Source organism: Hibiscus syriacus, unplaced genomic scaffold (assembly GCF_006381635.1).
Source record: "Hibiscus syriacus cultivar Baekdansim isolate YM2019G1 unplaced genomic scaffold, ASM638163v2 tig00112926_pilon, whole genome shotgun sequence".
Classification (NCBI taxonomy): domain Eukaryota; kingdom Viridiplantae; phylum Streptophyta; class Magnoliopsida; order Malvales; family Malvaceae; genus Hibiscus; species Hibiscus syriacus.
The window spans coordinates 131,645-148,680 of NW_024063421.1; the positions used below are offsets into that span (position 1 = coordinate 131,645).

Below are 17,036 nucleotides of genomic sequence, written 5' to 3' on the forward strand. Positions count from 1 at the left end.
TATTTTATTTCTTCATTTTTTTTCTATCATTAATAATAGTATAAGATAGATAGAGTTCGTTACATTACTTAACCAAATGAAGCATTTGACCCAATGGTTTGGATGTCCCCTCTCTAATCAAGAGTCCTAGATTCAAGCCTCTACGAATGCATATTATCTCCAATTTATTTTCTATCCAATTAGGTGCTGACACATGCTACGTCCGGATTGGAGAGTTAATTTATTAAATTAAAATTATGACCATATTGATTGAATGTACAAGTATTGAGGATCAAATACGTAATTATACTAATTTTATTAACTGTTACGTAAGCACTTTCGTTAAATGTTAACATTAGGTGGCTATATCGAAACCAATTAAATAATTAAGTGACCATAGTGATTAAAATTTTTAAAATTATACTGATATCAACACTAACCCTATAACTAGGTGATCATTCGAGTAGTTTACCCTTATTAATAATGATCTTGTTGTATATTTATCGTCCACGTAGTAAAATTTTCTCATGTTTTTCCATTTGTCACCGCACAGTGATGTGAAAGCAAATAACATATGGATTCTTTGCTTGCTCTAAAGCACCAAAAGCAGCCCACTGATTATAATATGCTTTTCAAACTATAATTTGAATATTGCTAATGAACCTTCCTCTTTCTTCCCTTTCACTTTCAATGCTTGGTGTGCGTCCATTCCATGAATATCTCATGCCAAGTCAAAAGGACAAACCAACCATCCACATTTGATCATCATTGCTTAGCATTTAAGGGTACATAACTTCTTGTATGGCTCGTATTATATTCGAACGACGGATCCAGAAATAATTCTGTTGATGATCCTATATATATTAATAACATAAAGTTGTTACTCGTGGATCGATACGAATAAAATTTTAACGTAAACATAATCAGTAAAATAAATAATTAATCGAAGAAATTTAGATTTTAAAATAAAACCCTAAATAATGCTTGTATCTGCCACGTTATTTATGTCCTTATGTCATCCCACTTCAGTTTTGTTCATTGGAAGCTTGCATGCACTAAAACAACGGTTCAAATTCATTCGTCTCTTCTTAAACAAGGAAAGAGCTCGAAATGCTTTTCCAATAGAAAAAGTAAGCTCCGTTTGTTTAACGTAAACATTTTTTTTGAAAAATATTTTCCTCATTTTCTAGTGTTTGGTCGAAAGAAAATTGATTGATCAACGTAAAATATTTTTCTGATCAACGTAAAATATATGACGAGTTAAATGGTGATCCTGATATTTTTATTTTCTTTTAACGTAAGTAAAGAATTATTGATCGATGATGGTAGTTTTTGGTCGTTTGGCTGTTTTTTCGTTTATCTCTTTTCTTAGGGTTGGATTTGACATCGTTACAATTCATCAAGATGATGCTTATTTACTATCATGCTGATCTTCTATGCTTTGGACCATCATATTGATTTAGCTACGCGTTTTGTTTTCGTTGATAGTTTTCTCATGTCGCTCGACTTTGATTTGCGATTTGTCGATGATCTTTTAGTAGCTTCTTCCCCTTTTATAGTTTGTTTGCAGATATAATCAAATTTGTTCGTATATTTATTTTGTTTGAACTTTTTGGTTAGTTTTTTAACCTTTCATTCTTTTGTCTTTGTGTGATCTAGGTAGCTAATTTTTGTATTAATGATTATAGGAAAATGTCTTAATTATATTTTAGTTTACAATTATATTTGTAAATATTTAATTATACATAAATTTATACTTAATATTAGAGTACATTCTCAAGACCTTAATCTTTATCAACAAAATCAAAGTAAAAGTACCCATAACCATAAAAAATATTTGTGGAATTATTAATAATATTTTACCAAAATATTAATCCATAATACAATACTATACTGTATACATTTTTAGAGTAAAGTACCAAATGATATTTCGACTATAAAACATTATTTGGTTGGTCATTCGACTATTAAAATTTATAAAATATACCATAGATTATAGGATTTCACTTTGTTGAATCTCCCGACTACTAAAAGTTGCAAAATGACTTCATGATTATTCATATGTTTCAAACTCGTCTTTTTTCGTTAAAAAATTGATGACAATTTGAGTTGGACGTTAACCTGCTTATTGAGATATAATAAAATCTTATCCCAAAATATCAAACGACTATCACATCTCAGTCAGTATATTAACGTCTAACTAAGACGATATTAAATTATTAATAAATGGTCATTTTGTAATTTTTAATAGTCGGATGACTCAACAAAACAACGTCCTATAGCCTAGAGACCAATATGTGACTTTTAACATTCTAGGAAGTCAACAAAATATTATCCTATAATTGAAGTACCATTTGTGTACTAACCCTTTTTGTCATAATTATACATCCAATGCAAGCCAACAAGACCAAACGAAAAGAAAGATACAAGGGCGAGGACGTTACATTAAAATATGTAGGAAGCATTAAAAAATTTAAAATGATGAATAGCAGGTGAAAGAGAACAAGGATTCTAATAATAAAACACGTGCTCCCACCATACGTGAAAGTCGTAAACCAGTCACTACACTATTTAATGGATGTCCCGGAAAGACGAGGGGATAAATGGGCCCAACCGAATCTCCAATTATCAAAGCACACTCCAATCATCCATCTTTTACTTTTTTTTTTAATGGTTCATTTTAATTAATTCGGACCTATTTACTTTGTAAATTTGATTTTAATGAGTCTCTTGATCGGTATATATTTTTTATATATACAAAAACTCAAACTTTAGACTTTATTTAAATAATATCAAACTGTTTACGAGAATTAAAATATTTTAATACAATCTCATATTTTATTTATTGATGATATTATATCAGTACATTAAGTGATGATATATTAAAAGTTTGAAATTATTTTTTAATTATATAATGATTTATATATATATATAAGTGTGGGTGATTAGTGGGGTCCATGTTTTGTTATCCTCCACCACGATATTAAGTAAAGAAATGGGGGAAGGAAAGGGCATAAGAGAGTAGACAACCAAATCTTTCTGTACACATCACCGAATATGCCAATTCGACGGTAGGGAGACGCTCACTTCTTCCACCATACCCTTTTTTTTTTATCATGGATTTAGTTCTATTTTAATATTTCTCATATCATATAGTTTTGTCCTTTAACGCATCTTTGTTATTTATATGCACACATTTCTTAAAATATCATATAATTTATAATTGGATCCAAAACCAATGGTCACCCACAGTTGATTAAACCAATGCCCGTTTTCCGTCGTGGTTTTAATTAATATCCTATTCACCAATAAATTTTACGATCTAAACATATATTATCTTATAATCATTACCGTAATAAAAAATGTTAATATATTAACATACATGTCCCAAAACGTAACTATCAATGTTAGGAGACACACGAGAAATCTGGTCTATTGGGTATTATTATAACACTTGGCCTTGTTTATATCGTTAAAGGGGGGCTAGGGACATTGGATGGTCGTGATTCATGATCATTGGGCAACACTTAAAATGGGCAGCAGATGTTGCTTTGAATAACTACTCCTTGTTGGACAGGTCCTTATTTCTTCTTCTCCATGCTCCACCCTTTATCCCCTCTTTCATGAACTGAAAACACTCCCCTAATTCCACTCCACTCTTTTGTTGTATATCTTCTTCCGTCTTCTTCTTCATTCCACTTGGGGCATCATGTCTCGGGTTGTTGGCGGCGGTGGTGGAGAGAAGGGTATCATGTTATTCGGTGTTCGAGTGACGGAAGGATCGTTTAGGAAAAGTGTTAGCATGAATAATCTGTCTCAGTTCGATCAGACTCCTCAGGATTCTAACGCCGATGCCGGATATGCCTCCGACCACGTCGTTCATGCATCGGGAAGATACCGTGAACGAAAGAGAGGTTTATTTTATTATTCTTTATGTTCGTTTTATGATTCATGTTGGGTTTATTTTTCAATGCAAATTTTGTTTGCAGGTGTTCCGTGGACGGAGGAGGAGCATAGATTGTTCTTACTTGGGTTACAGAAGGTAGGGAAAGGAGACTGGAGAGGGATTTCAAGAAACTTCGTGAAGACACGTACACCAACTCAGGTGGCCAGTCATGCACAAAAGTACTTTCTCCGGCGAAATAACCATAATCGCCGCCGTCGGAGATCTAGTCTTTTTGATATTACAACTGATTCCGTACGTGTACGTGAACTTCGTGCATCATGTCTTCCTAATATGGAATTATTTATTTATGTTTGTTTTTTTTGTTGGTCTGAATTGTGCAGTTCATAAAAATAACCATTTTGGAAGAAGATGAAGTAGTCCACCGAGAAAACATTCCGGTGCCACCGCAGATGAGTGGTTTTCCAATGTCAATGTTTCCGGTGAGTCTAAGCACTACTCCGGTAGTTTCAAAATTCACAGGCGAAAATAAATCTATGCAGAATCTCAAGCTAGGGCCGATCCCGGCGGCGAAAACGTCCCCGAACCTTAACCGTCCGGTGCCGATTCTACCACTTCCTCCATCATCAAAAATGCCCGATCTTAATTTAAACCAGAAGATCCAACTTGACCCTTCACCGCTTTCATTGAAACTCTCGACACCCTCCTCCTCCGATGAGCAGCCGCCGACGTCGGCGGCACACTCGTCTAGTTTTCAGGCCATGTCAAGCGGGGATAACAGCAGCATCATCAGCGTTGCTTGAAGATTACTTGAAGAATATATGGGGATACATACAGTAGTAAATTACCTGGAGCCGTATTATGACAAGATTGAATAAAAATAAACAAAAAAGAAAAGAAAAGAGAATAGATTATTAAGTGATTAGGTGAAATCCCTTGTTTTGTACAGATTAATTATTACTTAATTAGAGGAGCAGTCACAAGGAAAGTGGGATGTCTCTGCCTTTGATGCTGTGGGTGACTGGCTGCTGTTCTTCAGCCCATCGTGGTCTCTTTTTTGTGCACTTTTAGGTACAGAGAACTAAGAGGTGTTAGGTTTAATTATCTGTATTTGTTGTTTAAAGCTTTTTTAAAAGATATTATTGTGTGATTTATTCTCTTGAATAAATATAAATAATTTATCATATGCACAATAAAATAGGGGTTAATTATTACTTAATACGTCGGTTTTTTTGTTACTGAACTTTATTCTCTCTCTTATTTAGGTCACTCTACCGTTAAATAGTTAATGACGTTAAAATGATATTTTTTTTTAAAAAAAATTTACCAAAACATTGTCTTTTTGTATCTATATAAAAACCCATTTTAATGTCGTTAACTATTTAACGGTTGAATGACAAAAAAAATCTAATACATTAAAATTCAGTAAGAAAATTAAAAAGATTTAAAGTGCAGTGAGTGAAATAAGAGAGAATAAAGTTTAGTTACTAAGTTTGTAATTTTTCCTAAAAATAGAGTGAGAAATACAAACCAACAAATTTTAGTGATTAAAGAGGTAATTAATATCTTTATAGATTTTGAGTTCAAATACACATATATAGAGTTATTGAAAATACAAAAATTTAAATAAATAAAATTAAAATAAATTAATTTGTATAAATATATATCTATATATATTATCTATTACATAATTTATATGGTTTAATTTTAAAATATAAAATTATAATTCATAAACCCTAAAGTTTAAATCATAACATTATTTTACTCAACTCTCTTGTCTCGCAGTACGGTCTTTTAAAAGAAAGACGACTGATTGGCCACGGGATCTCTCTCTAAGGAGTAAAATAGCACAAACAAAGAAAAAGAAACACCAACAACACAATTAAGTACATCTGGATTGCGACCTTTCTTTTTAGTGATTATATTTTTAGGATGCATTTGGTCGGGTATCGTATCTGCTTTTATAATATTTTATTAATATTTAAATTTAATTTCAAGATTTATTTTAAGCTTAACATGCTTAAATTATACCTCCAAATACGATATGATGCCTAATATTTTTTTTGTTAATAATAGGTGCATAATTTTTTTTCCGTTACACTTTTAAGTGTTTATAGTTTTCTCCATTACAATTTTAAGTGTCTACCATTATATTTTTAAAATTTTTTAAAAATAAAAATATTTTTTAAAAGAAAAAAATTTAAAAAACTCAAACGCCCCACCCCGCGTCTTCCCTCTCCCTCCCTGTAACACCCTAACCAGTACCCGACCCGGATACGAATCTGAGATGTCACATTAACTTTTCAAACGATTTTCTTACAAAATAACAAAACATTTGAAATTATATTAAGAAAATACGATCATATATTATTGAATTATGCTCGTTATAATCAATTTAAGAAAATATACCTTTCATGAACAGTAACATGCTACAGTGATTTTCGTAAATTGTACATAACAATCGTAAAAATTTAACCGTTCATTTCTTTGCATTCATACTTACATAAATACGTTTAAAATATTACAAAAACTCGATCAGAGCATAAATACTTAATTTACCTACTTCATTTACATGCCAACCTATTTATCGCATGGTAAAACATATTATCTAATTTACTTCTCATCTGACCTTCAAGTTGAGATATGTTGTTCTGCTGAGCTTATAATGGATCTATATGCTTTTCGGTACCTACGTGTAAAACACTTACACGCTAAATCATAGACTTAGTGAGACATAAACATAATAATAATGCATTTATCATAAATATAAACATGCAATCTATGAATTCAATCATATCGCATATGATTCAGTATACATGATAACATATGATAATGCAAACACTTTAATACCTTTTTATCGTATAAGTATATATCAAACATTTCTATACATACCATGGAACACATATACTATTTCACAACAAAACATACATAGTATCAAATCAATTAATTTATTTACTCTCTTCAAAGACCATGTATAAGCCCATGTATACTTTTGAGAACTTAAGGTATGTGAGTACATTGAGGTTGTGCACAATTATACTGTCACCACAACTCGTATAAATGTCCCGAAGGACCAGTCCATAGATTCCGAAGAACCTAGGTAAACAATCCATATGTCCCAAAGAACATAGGTAAACAATCCATATGTCCCGAAGAACATAGGTAAACAGTCCATATGCCCCGAAGAACATAGGTAAACCTTCGACCCTTGGCATGCCAACTATACCCCTAGCTCTCATATCACATAACATGGGCATTATCGTTTATAACAATTCACATTACTTATTCATATCCTATCTCTTATAAACACATACATTCTCTTTTCAATCACGTATCACATGTACGTGTAATCATTGATCTTATAATCACATGTTCCTTCTCTTCTGTCACATACCATATGTATGTGTAAACATATAATAACATACATCCATTTCTATATACTAATGCATGCATAGTAATCACATAACGTTTTATAAATTACTTCTTACCATAGTAAATCCATCATTGGCTCATCGCAAGCCAATGTTTGATCAATCACATAAGTACAATTTAAATTGCACTCACCTTAGCCTTGCTTTGATTCGATCCTAATTCTTTGATTGTTCCAGAATTTGTTTAGGCTCAATATCTACATAAACATAATTTCCGAGATGAATTTCAAAAGCCTAAACCTTATAATTCAATACTAATAACTTGAGCTAATTTAATGAACCCAAAAATTCAGTTTTCCTTTAGGGGTGTATCGATGCACTATGGGTGAATCGGTACACAGAATAGCTTCGAAATATCAATGCATCGATGCACCTACCCAGAAATCACTGTTCATTGCACGAAAATTCACTCTTTCAACTTCAATTCTTCAAGTTTCATTCCCTTTCATATTCTTAACTCAAATATACATTTTAAACTCATTTATATCTATTTATTTCATCTTAAACCTCAAAAATTCTATTATGCATATAGAAATCAATAATCATACCAAATTTTCCATGTTATCCAAACTTAATTCTAACACTTCTATCTTCTTATTCTCATATATGACAAGTCAAATTTATCATCCAAATTCATTTAAACCTTCTTATTCAAAATTTCACTTAAAAACCCATTTTCTTTAATCTATCATAACTCCTTTATCTTTTGATTTTTAAGATAACTTAAGCTTTCCTTAAGCTTAGTTATCATTTAAGGATCAAAACCCAAGCTTAAAATCAACAAACAATCAAGAAATCAGAGAACTCACATTTGCTTTGAGTTTTCACGTGGAGAAGAGAAGAAGATGAAGAAGAGAATTGCTTTGAAGCTTATCTCTTCAATCATTCTCCACATGGGTATTATAATACCCATTAATTATTATTTAATTATTTTTCTTGTTCAATTACTCATTTGCCCTTTGACTCCTTTAATATTTACTAACAACTTTTAGGAAATATCTCCACATAAATCATTAAACTATTCAACTATTCTACTTTAATCATCATATTCTGAAATTTTACAATTTAGTAATTAACCCGTAGTTTGGGATGTTACACTCCCATCCCCCACCGTCGACGCCGAAGGCTCACCACCGGTTGGGCTTTGTTCTGAGCAGGATTAGGAACTCAATGGCGACGACCGTGTAATGTACGGACGGCTGTAGCCGACAAATCACTGAAAAACAATAATGAAAAACCTAGAAATTCGAGGATCCTTTGCGGCATATTTCACGACGATCGGTGTCGTTTTACAGTGGGTGGGGGACTGAGTTTGGTTCGCAATGGTGAGACGGTTCTGATGGTGTCGATGGTGATGGTCATGGACTAACGGTGGCCGATCGCGGTAAAAGATATAAAATTTAGAGTTTTTTGGGTTTTTTTAAAATTATAATATTAAGTTTTTTAAAATAAATTTTGAAATTTTATATATGTGACATGTGTCAGATAACGATCAAAATTAAGGGTCATCATCGTCCAGTCACCTAAATGTGTAACGCCGGAAACATCCTGCACCTATTGTTAGCAAAAACTTCTTTAGGATCTAGATTGTATTTTGAGAAGTAGTTTAGGTACTAAAAAGTGTATTAAGCCTTTATTTTGAGATCTAGATTATAGTGTTAGCAAAAACTTCTTTAGGATCTAGATTGTATTTTGAGATGTAATTTAGGCACTAAAAAGTGTATTAAGCCTTTATTTTAATATTTATGAATTTTTTCTTTTATTGGCCTAGGTATAGAATTTAAATATAAAAATATCCAAATTTAAAATCAACATTAATTGTGTATTGGATGTCCAAACTTAACAAATTCAAATTTAAATTTATCATTAATTCATTATCTTCTTAATTGCGATCAAACATTTACTATTTCCTTTTAGATCGGTTTTCAAATCGCGGTCGCATTTTCGTTTATTTTGGGTTTATCGTGATTGGGCTGTCGCAGACATTATTGGGTGCTATTACGGGTGTAGCGAGTAACTCGGACGGCGGCGAAACCGTAATTTCACAGATGAAATCACGTTTTCGGAACGTGATTTGAAACCTGTTTTAGATGCCAAAATTAAAGTCATAATCAATCCCAATTGGAAATTACGCGAACATCAAACTTTAATGTGCTCCATATGTTCTGCAAGTTCAACTTTGCATGTTCAAAATATTTCAACCTGCAATACTTCTTCTTTATACAGCCAAGCTAGCTAAAATTAGCCGCCTTTACGGATTTCAGAACTTCTTTGGAAGCCAGTTTCTTCGCCATCTTTTTATTCGAAGCTGTGGATGTGTGCTTGAACACCCTGCCATTCGCTTCGACCTCGATCGTGATCGAAGAAACGCCATCGTCGCGTGAGACGACCCGTTTTCTTAGTTCATAATGTTCTTTCTGACACAGGTCGTACAGCTCTTTCACGGGGTGAACCGTCATTGTTTCGGGGGTGATCATCGGCTCCAACAGCGGCCTTATACACCGGAACACGATGTCTTTATCGTACCCCGAGTCGACGAGTATGGCACCGGCGAGCGACTCCATCACGTCCCCGAGTACCTGGTGCATTGTATTAAGTAGAGACGCATTCAAAAGAGTTTACAACAATGACTTATGTAATAGTAAATGTTATTGTCATCTAGTAACATACCTTGGGGAAAGATTTTTCTGATTCCCAACCAAAAGTATGTTCCAACGATGATTCATGGAAACTTTGGACAGTTTCTTTCATGTCCTTGTGTAGCTTCTGCGAAGCATGGAGAATGTGCTTATGCAACCCGGCCTTGACGGCCGATAACGCGTAGCAGTTGTTGTTAACCGATGCCGACCTCAGATCGGTTAACAATCCCGGCACGATGCCGGGATATTTGTTGTAAAAATACAGAGTAATGAGGTAGTCTAGAACAGAATCCCCAAGAAACTCCAGCCGCTGCGCGGAAAAGAATTGGTTACGGTCGATAAAGAAGAAACGATGCAATTTTAACATGTCGATCGTAAAGCGGAATATCACCGGACTAACCTGATAGCATCCCGGAATAGCAGGAAGCATGTAAGACCCATGTGTTAGTGATTCCACCAACACAGATGAGTCTTTGAATGAATATTTCAGAAGTGATTCCAAGTACCGGACATTAACAAAATTTTGAGCCTGCACTTCAAATCGTCGTTCATCCTGTATGTCCGGAACCTCGGTAGTTATACCGAGCCACTTCATAAATGATAAGGCGGCGGCTTCGCCTCCGGTGCTAAGATATGCACCGATAAGTGCCTCGACAACGTCAGCAATCTTTTTACTTCTCACCTTTCTTCTCCCACTAACATACATTTTTCTTGAGTTGCAAAGCGTCTCCTCATTGAAAGAAGTATAAATTCCTGAACGACAACCAGGAATCATCCAACTTTTCGGATCGAAAGGCTCATAGCGGATAAATCCCTGCAGTTTGGGGAGTTTTGAAGCATATTTAAAGGCTCATCATGGATGAATTAAACATATGTAGAGGAAAATTTACCGGAAGCTTCTTGTTACACCCTAGGAAGCAAAGAGCTGCGTTTGAAACGATTCTGTCCTTCTTGATACTGAGAAGGCCCTCGTGATGATTTTGATGTGTTTGGAATAGCTTCCGGCAAACGGCGTACTTCAGAAAAGAGTCGCCGAGTGTCTCCAGCGATTCCAAATGAAAACTTTCCTGGCACTTCTTGGTTGTAATTGCCTCCAAAACCTAAGTCGAATCAAGTCGAACCAAAGAGTAACACATAATATTCCTGTACGACGAATTCGAAACAATGCCAGCTTACCTTCATGGTTGGAATAGCAACATTCTGCACGCAGTGAACCGGATGAATCATCCTTCCCAAGCTGGTAGCAAGGAGTAAAGACTCGATCCGATGCATGATCGATGGAACGAATGCGAAAGAATAAAACGTGCTAATCGATATGGGAGACATGAGGACATCACAAAGTTCAGGAGGCAATTCTACAAATGCATTACTTGATTCTGCAAAATAAGTAAAACAAAATCATTCACAGCTAACTTTCTAATCTGTAGAAGACAAGATGATAAGTGAAAACATGCCTTTCTCCTTCTGTTTTCTGCACCTTTGAAGGTGATTACGTACAGGGAAAATGTCTCGTGCCGAAAGGAAACTGACTTGATCGAAACGTAATCGAATACCATGCCTGTAATGTCACACCAGAATTGGATTACTAACATATTCCAATTCAATTCTTCGCATAAGTAATAAAAAAATATGCTTACCGTTGTCGATAATACTCCTTGTAGGTCATTTCGCTTCCATCACTCATCTTCAACACCGAATTCGCATTTAAATTGTTTCGAAAACCATTGATGATATAGACATGGCCATTGTGAGGGGTAGAGACCAACGAATTCTCAATCATGCAAGCGCATAACATGCCACTTTTGGTCTGTATCAGACCAGCATTACAGTTCTTGTGACGATTCCAGACATTTTCATAAGAAAACAAGACAGAAGAAACTGCGAACCAATCAATGGCAGGTTTCTGGTCCACGTAATTTGATGGAAGAAGAAGAAAATCAATGTCAGAGTTCCCTGAAGTAAGGTCACACAACATCTCTGTCAACTTCTCTGCTTTACGGTCCATAAGAACTCGAAAAACGGCGATCTGAAACCTTCTACACACTATAATCTGGTCCGAATAAAGACTAATTGATCCAATATGTTTCAAGTTAACTGTTAAAGCACCCCTATCAACTTCCATTTCAAATTCCACACTTCTTTCATCCATTTCAAGCTGATTCCTCAAGAGAAGCACGACGTTATGAACAGGAAACTCGCAGTCGAAGTTCTGATTCAACTCCATTAAGTAGCAGTAATACTTTGCCAGTGGCTCCTGTGATCCCTGAGTAACCAGCTCAGGTGGATAGAAAATAGGTTGATCATCATTATAGGGTTCCTTCCCTACGAATAGAATAATTACATCGAATAATCACATGCATGATTGTTAAAGATAAGATAAAATATAGGCATGCATTGATTGTTATTACCAGTTTCTTCCACATCCTTTTCTTCAACAACATCAGGCACAAGGTGATCTGTTAAAGCACCAATTTGATGGAGTTGCTTGCATGCTTCAAAGCATGCCTTTTTCTTGAGGTTTTTACTATTATTTCCCTTGACAGAACCAATTTGTATAGGACAACTCTTGGGTAAATGGATGGTGCAAATCCCCATTTCCTTGTCTTCGACACACCTCGGGCTCGGTTTAAAGTACCTGGAGAGAACAAACAAACACGAGAACGAAGCGATAACATCAAACTGCGGACATAAGGAGACTGATGCTCTAATTGGAATGTAAAACAAGTGAATACTGAGTATTACTAACATGTCTCCAGGGAGACGTGAGCAATAGTAGCGTATCAGACCAACACTGGAACTAGGAGTCATACGTGCCCCTGTACTTTCAACTCGGTAGAACTCTTCATCATACGAGTCGTTAGTTAGAGGAGAACACGGATCGGATGCGTGGCTTAACGATTCCTTTCGCATTACTTCTCCACAAGCAAGATACTCCTGCAGTCGAGATAGTGTTCTCGAATCCCCGCTGCAATAATTAAACCAGAACCACTGTTAAGGTATTATAAGTTATCTACGGTAGCACTAGAAATATAAATATAGATCATTACCTCTCCACCATTAATAGATAATCTGAATTCTGCATTCGAGCACGTCCTCGAGACTGTATGAAACTACAAATGTTCGATGAAGGATCAAATCTGATTATTAAGTTGCAGGATTGGACATCCAACCCTTCTTCGAGGATCGAAGTTGCAACGATTATGTTAATCTGCAGGAACGGAATACCATTATTCAAATGCAGCTGCTAGCAAAAGCATCGTTTCCTACTATACGTGACGTAAGAACATACCATCCCTTTACGGAATTCTTCTACAATGTCATTTTGTTTTGTTCTAGTCTGGTTTAACAATCCGGAGCTAGTTCCTGCAATGTATTTAGCCTTCCAACTACTGTACTTCGGAAGCAATTCACTCAGTAGCGACTGAAGTACAATGGTTGTCAAAACCCGTTGTACAAAAATTATACATCTTATGTCCTTCAACGCCCTGCATCGTAGCACATAACAGAATATAACAAAAAGAAGAGTAAAGAGATTCAACTTTATGTTAACTGTATTACCTGTATTCGAAAAGAGATTCAGTAAGGCATAAAACTTTTGTGGTCAGAAACCCGGCATCCACGCTGCCTTTAATATCATCACCAATGGTCCAATCTGGACCTAAATGGTGAAATCAAAAACAACAGAAAAACAATTAAGAAAAATATTAATAAAACCGATCATCAACTCACTATATGAGGAATATACAAGTACCAGATGGTAAGCACGGTTTAATTGCACGGAAAGCATCCGAACTGAATTTCCTAATAATTTTCTCAGCACACACTTCCAATCTCTCCCATGGAAGAAACTCATTTTCAGAACATGACAAGTACTCTGCAGCCTATTACAGAATGAACAGAATCAACGCTACGTACATTAGCGACATCAATTAATCGTCGAAATAGGTACCTTAAAAGCCAACCAGACACCGAGCTCGTTTAAACAGTATATTAAAACCGAATGTATCTTCGATATCTTTTTCGTTGCAGACGTTACTGCAGAAGCTTCAAGATCCAAACTGTCCAACGAACATTCATGCTGCAAAGCAGTGCATCTACTGTTATCATCCTGATAAGAAAAGTAGCAAAAAGTTGGAACAAAGAATATAAGTACCTTCACTTTTAAATCATCTAGTTCCTTCTCCAAGTGTGTATACATGTCATTTGGTATTTTCATATGCTTGTAAAACTTGAACTTTGGAGTCGAAAATGGAACAAACTGAGCAAGTACTGATTCACTTGTACATGTATATACCTTCAATGGAGGAAAACTGAAATGAGAACAGGCCCATAAAAACAGAAATGAAAAATTCAACCTTTGAATTCATGATTGTTTCCAGCTCATGGATCTTCCTCCAATAGCCATCAGCCGATCTTTCCCCTAGAATAATGCAGAAGGGTAAGATGTTCAAATAATATAAAATAGGAACACAAGTAACCAATAAACATGAACACTTGAATGAATCACCTTTTGTGTTAATAGGGGAAGCAGTCATCCCAAAGATCCTAGGAAGGTTAGATACACCGCTTTCCGAATGACGATGATAGAATTCCTGTAATGAAGATAAATCCTCAAGCATAACTGGATTATATATATAGAATTATATTTAGTTACCTATATGTAATAACATAAAACATGTCCAGCAATGCATGGTGAAGAGAAAGAGAACTCACTCTCATGATGGAAGCATAAGGGTGCATTCCTTTGGCATGGTGGCATTCATCCATTATGAGTACCTTTATCATGTTCATTTTGAAGTATCCATGGCGCAATCCATTGAGTAAAAGTTGAGGCGTCATAACAAGCACCTGTTTGTAAGAAAGACATGCATTGCTAGCTGCATGTAAAACATGTAAGAACGAAAGAAAAATGCTCCCATGGTAGTGAATCAGTAGGCTCAAACCCATTTTTAGTGCAATAAAGTTAATAATGGGTTTGAGCCTGCTCATTCACTAGCTGTACCATAAAGATCCATTTTTTAAGTACCACCATTTTAGACTCAAATCTCCCTAAATTTTGTAATTCCGTACCCCTGAATTTCTAATATAATTTCTTAGATTAGCATCATGCGACACAAAATCATGCATCCATTCCTGAGTTGCCCTGCATCACAGCCATGATCGACTAAACGATGCATATAGAGAAACCCCACCTCATATGTCTCGAATTCTTGGTTCCATTTCGCACCATCCCAAAAGTCGACCTCCATGTCTCCCCAGTATTTGCCCACTTTCAAGTCCGTATGCATTTCCAGAGCATCAGCTTGCTAATCATCATGTAAAACAATGAGAGAAACAACAAATCAAAGCTTTTGCCAAAAAAGGAAAACACTAACATCAATACACATAACTCAAATATGTTATGCAGAGCTCACAATATGAGAACAAAAACACTATTTTGTCATACTCGAATAAAACCACACTGTTCTCCTGGTTTTCTAGTAATGGTATGAACAAAAATGGACATGTAATTTGGCGCATACTTGTTTAACCAGGACTACTTGGGGAACCAAGAAGACGGCAAAAAAGGACGAAGGCTTCCGAATAAGGCAGGCGTAGTATCGGAGAAGCATGATGGCGATCAGTGTCTTGCCGGAGCCGGTTTCCAAGTAAGCTATCGTGTTTTGGTTGATAGCTTTCTCTAGTGCTTCGACCTGGTAGCTGTTTCATAAACAATCAAATGCAGAAAAAAAAACATCACAGCTTTGAACTTTCGTACTTCTTGATTTAACCAAGGGTGACAAGAGCACAGAATAAAGAGAAAAGGAAGAAACTTTTATCCCTCATCGTCAGGTGAACTATGAAAAGAGAAGAGATGAGAAGGAACCACCTTCTGGCAAACAAGAGAGGATCAGAAGAGTTTTGTTGGGAAGTGTCCATCTCCATGTCAACCGCTTCCATGGCTTTTGTTCTGAGGCACAAGAGAAGAGAACAGCTGAATAATCTTGATTTTCAAGAAATCAACTGTTCCTTCTATAAATGAATATATTTTTAATTTAAAAATAAATACCATTTTCAGATTTTCACATTAATCAAGACGGATAACAATAAACGTGATATGAATTGTAACGAACATGAATGGTAATGTAATGAAGATGAATGATAATACAGCGTGGCCAAGACTGGAACAAAAATGATTAGGTGATTAAGTGAATGATAATACAACATCACAGAGACGGAAACGAATAGGAATGGTAATATAAACCATACAGCGTAGCAAAGACCAGAACGAACTTGAACAGTAATAAAATGAACCATACAGTGTTAGCGGGTTTGGAAAGATGCATGTGATGTGTGTAAAAAAGTAGGTGAAGAATGAACCAATGCAATTCATTATTCATTTACGTTTTTAGTAAAAAGACTATGACATTAGATGAATAAACAATTATATCTTTTATTAATAAATATATTTTTATATAATGAAGGTGAATGTTAATATAATGTAATAAAAATTAAAACAAATATAAATAACAATACAATAAATATTAATGACAAAACAACAAAATCAAAATGATAAAAAACAACATGAATGATAATAGAATGAAGATAAATAATAATATAACATGACATAAATAAAATGAGAAATATTTTATTTAATTTTATCCTAATTTTATATTGTTGCTGTAATATCCATATTCATGAACTTAGTTTACTTTATTTTTATTTTTGGTAAATTAACCTTATTTGCTGTGTTTGCCGTTTTGGAAAGAGGCATAGGCATGTGATGCGTGTAAAAAAGTAGGCAACCTAGGATGAAAATTCATTACTCATCGACATTTTCAGTAAAAGGACTGACAATTAATTTGATTATGGATTGGCATGGGTCGGGTTTTTCATCCACCCGATCCGATCTAAGAACAATGAGTCCTCCACCCGAGATTCGACCCGACCAGACAAATTATATTTTTATTCAATAAAAACAGTGACTTAATTAAAAAAATAATATATAGAGGGGTATTATTGTAATTATTTCTAAATATATAAGGTAAATTGTATTTTTCGGGTTGGGTCTGGTAGGGGTATTTTTCACCATAAACCCGAATC

At 34.8% G+C, this 17,036-nt stretch overlaps 2 protein-coding genes across 3 annotated transcripts; one reads left to right on the forward strand and one right to left on the reverse strand.

Annotated features, from left to right (window-relative positions):
* The first annotated feature begins 3,476 nt into the window (after window positions 1-3,476).
* Window positions 3,477-5,037, forward strand: LOC120184701 (transcription factor MYB1R1-like). Of its 2 annotated transcripts, none has more exons than XM_039189094.1 (4): window positions 3,477-3,893; window positions 3,969-4,177; window positions 4,267-4,693; window positions 4,757-5,037. In XM_039189094.1, exons 1-3 carry the CDS (start codon window positions 3,689-3,691, stop codon window positions 4,684-4,686), a joined length of 834 nt encoding a protein of 277 aa, XP_039045025.1. In that variant the 5' UTR covers window positions 3,477-3,688; the 3' UTR covers window positions 4,687-4,693; window positions 4,757-5,037. The 2 variants fall into 2 exon arrangements, with proteins under 2 accessions (XP_039045025.1, XP_039045024.1); XM_039189093.1 differs by having other exon boundaries at window positions 3,479-3,893; window positions 4,267-4,700; window positions 4,762-4,867.
* Window positions 5,038-9,543: 4,506 nt separating this feature from the next.
* Window positions 9,544-15,893, reverse strand: LOC120184711 (endoribonuclease Dicer homolog 2-like). The gene is made up of 21 exons (XM_039189100.1): window positions 15,823-15,893; window positions 15,476-15,653; window positions 15,146-15,259; window positions 14,667-14,801; window positions 14,461-14,545; window positions 14,309-14,373; window positions 14,107-14,247; window positions 13,903-14,031; window positions 13,705-13,834; window positions 13,512-13,611; window positions 13,243-13,438; window positions 13,001-13,161; window positions 12,700-12,918; window positions 12,362-12,588; window positions 11,591-12,275; window positions 11,408-11,511; window positions 11,130-11,329; window positions 10,844-11,053; window positions 10,354-10,767; window positions 9,985-10,263; window positions 9,544-9,893 (listed from the first exon to the last, which is right to left on the reverse strand). The coding sequence occupies exons 1-21, from the start codon at window positions 15,891-15,893 to the stop codon at window positions 9,546-9,548; spliced, it is 4,191 nt and encodes a 1,396-aa protein (XP_039045031.1). The 3' UTR covers window positions 9,544-9,545.
* Between the last annotated feature and the right edge of the window lie 1,143 nt (window positions 15,894-17,036).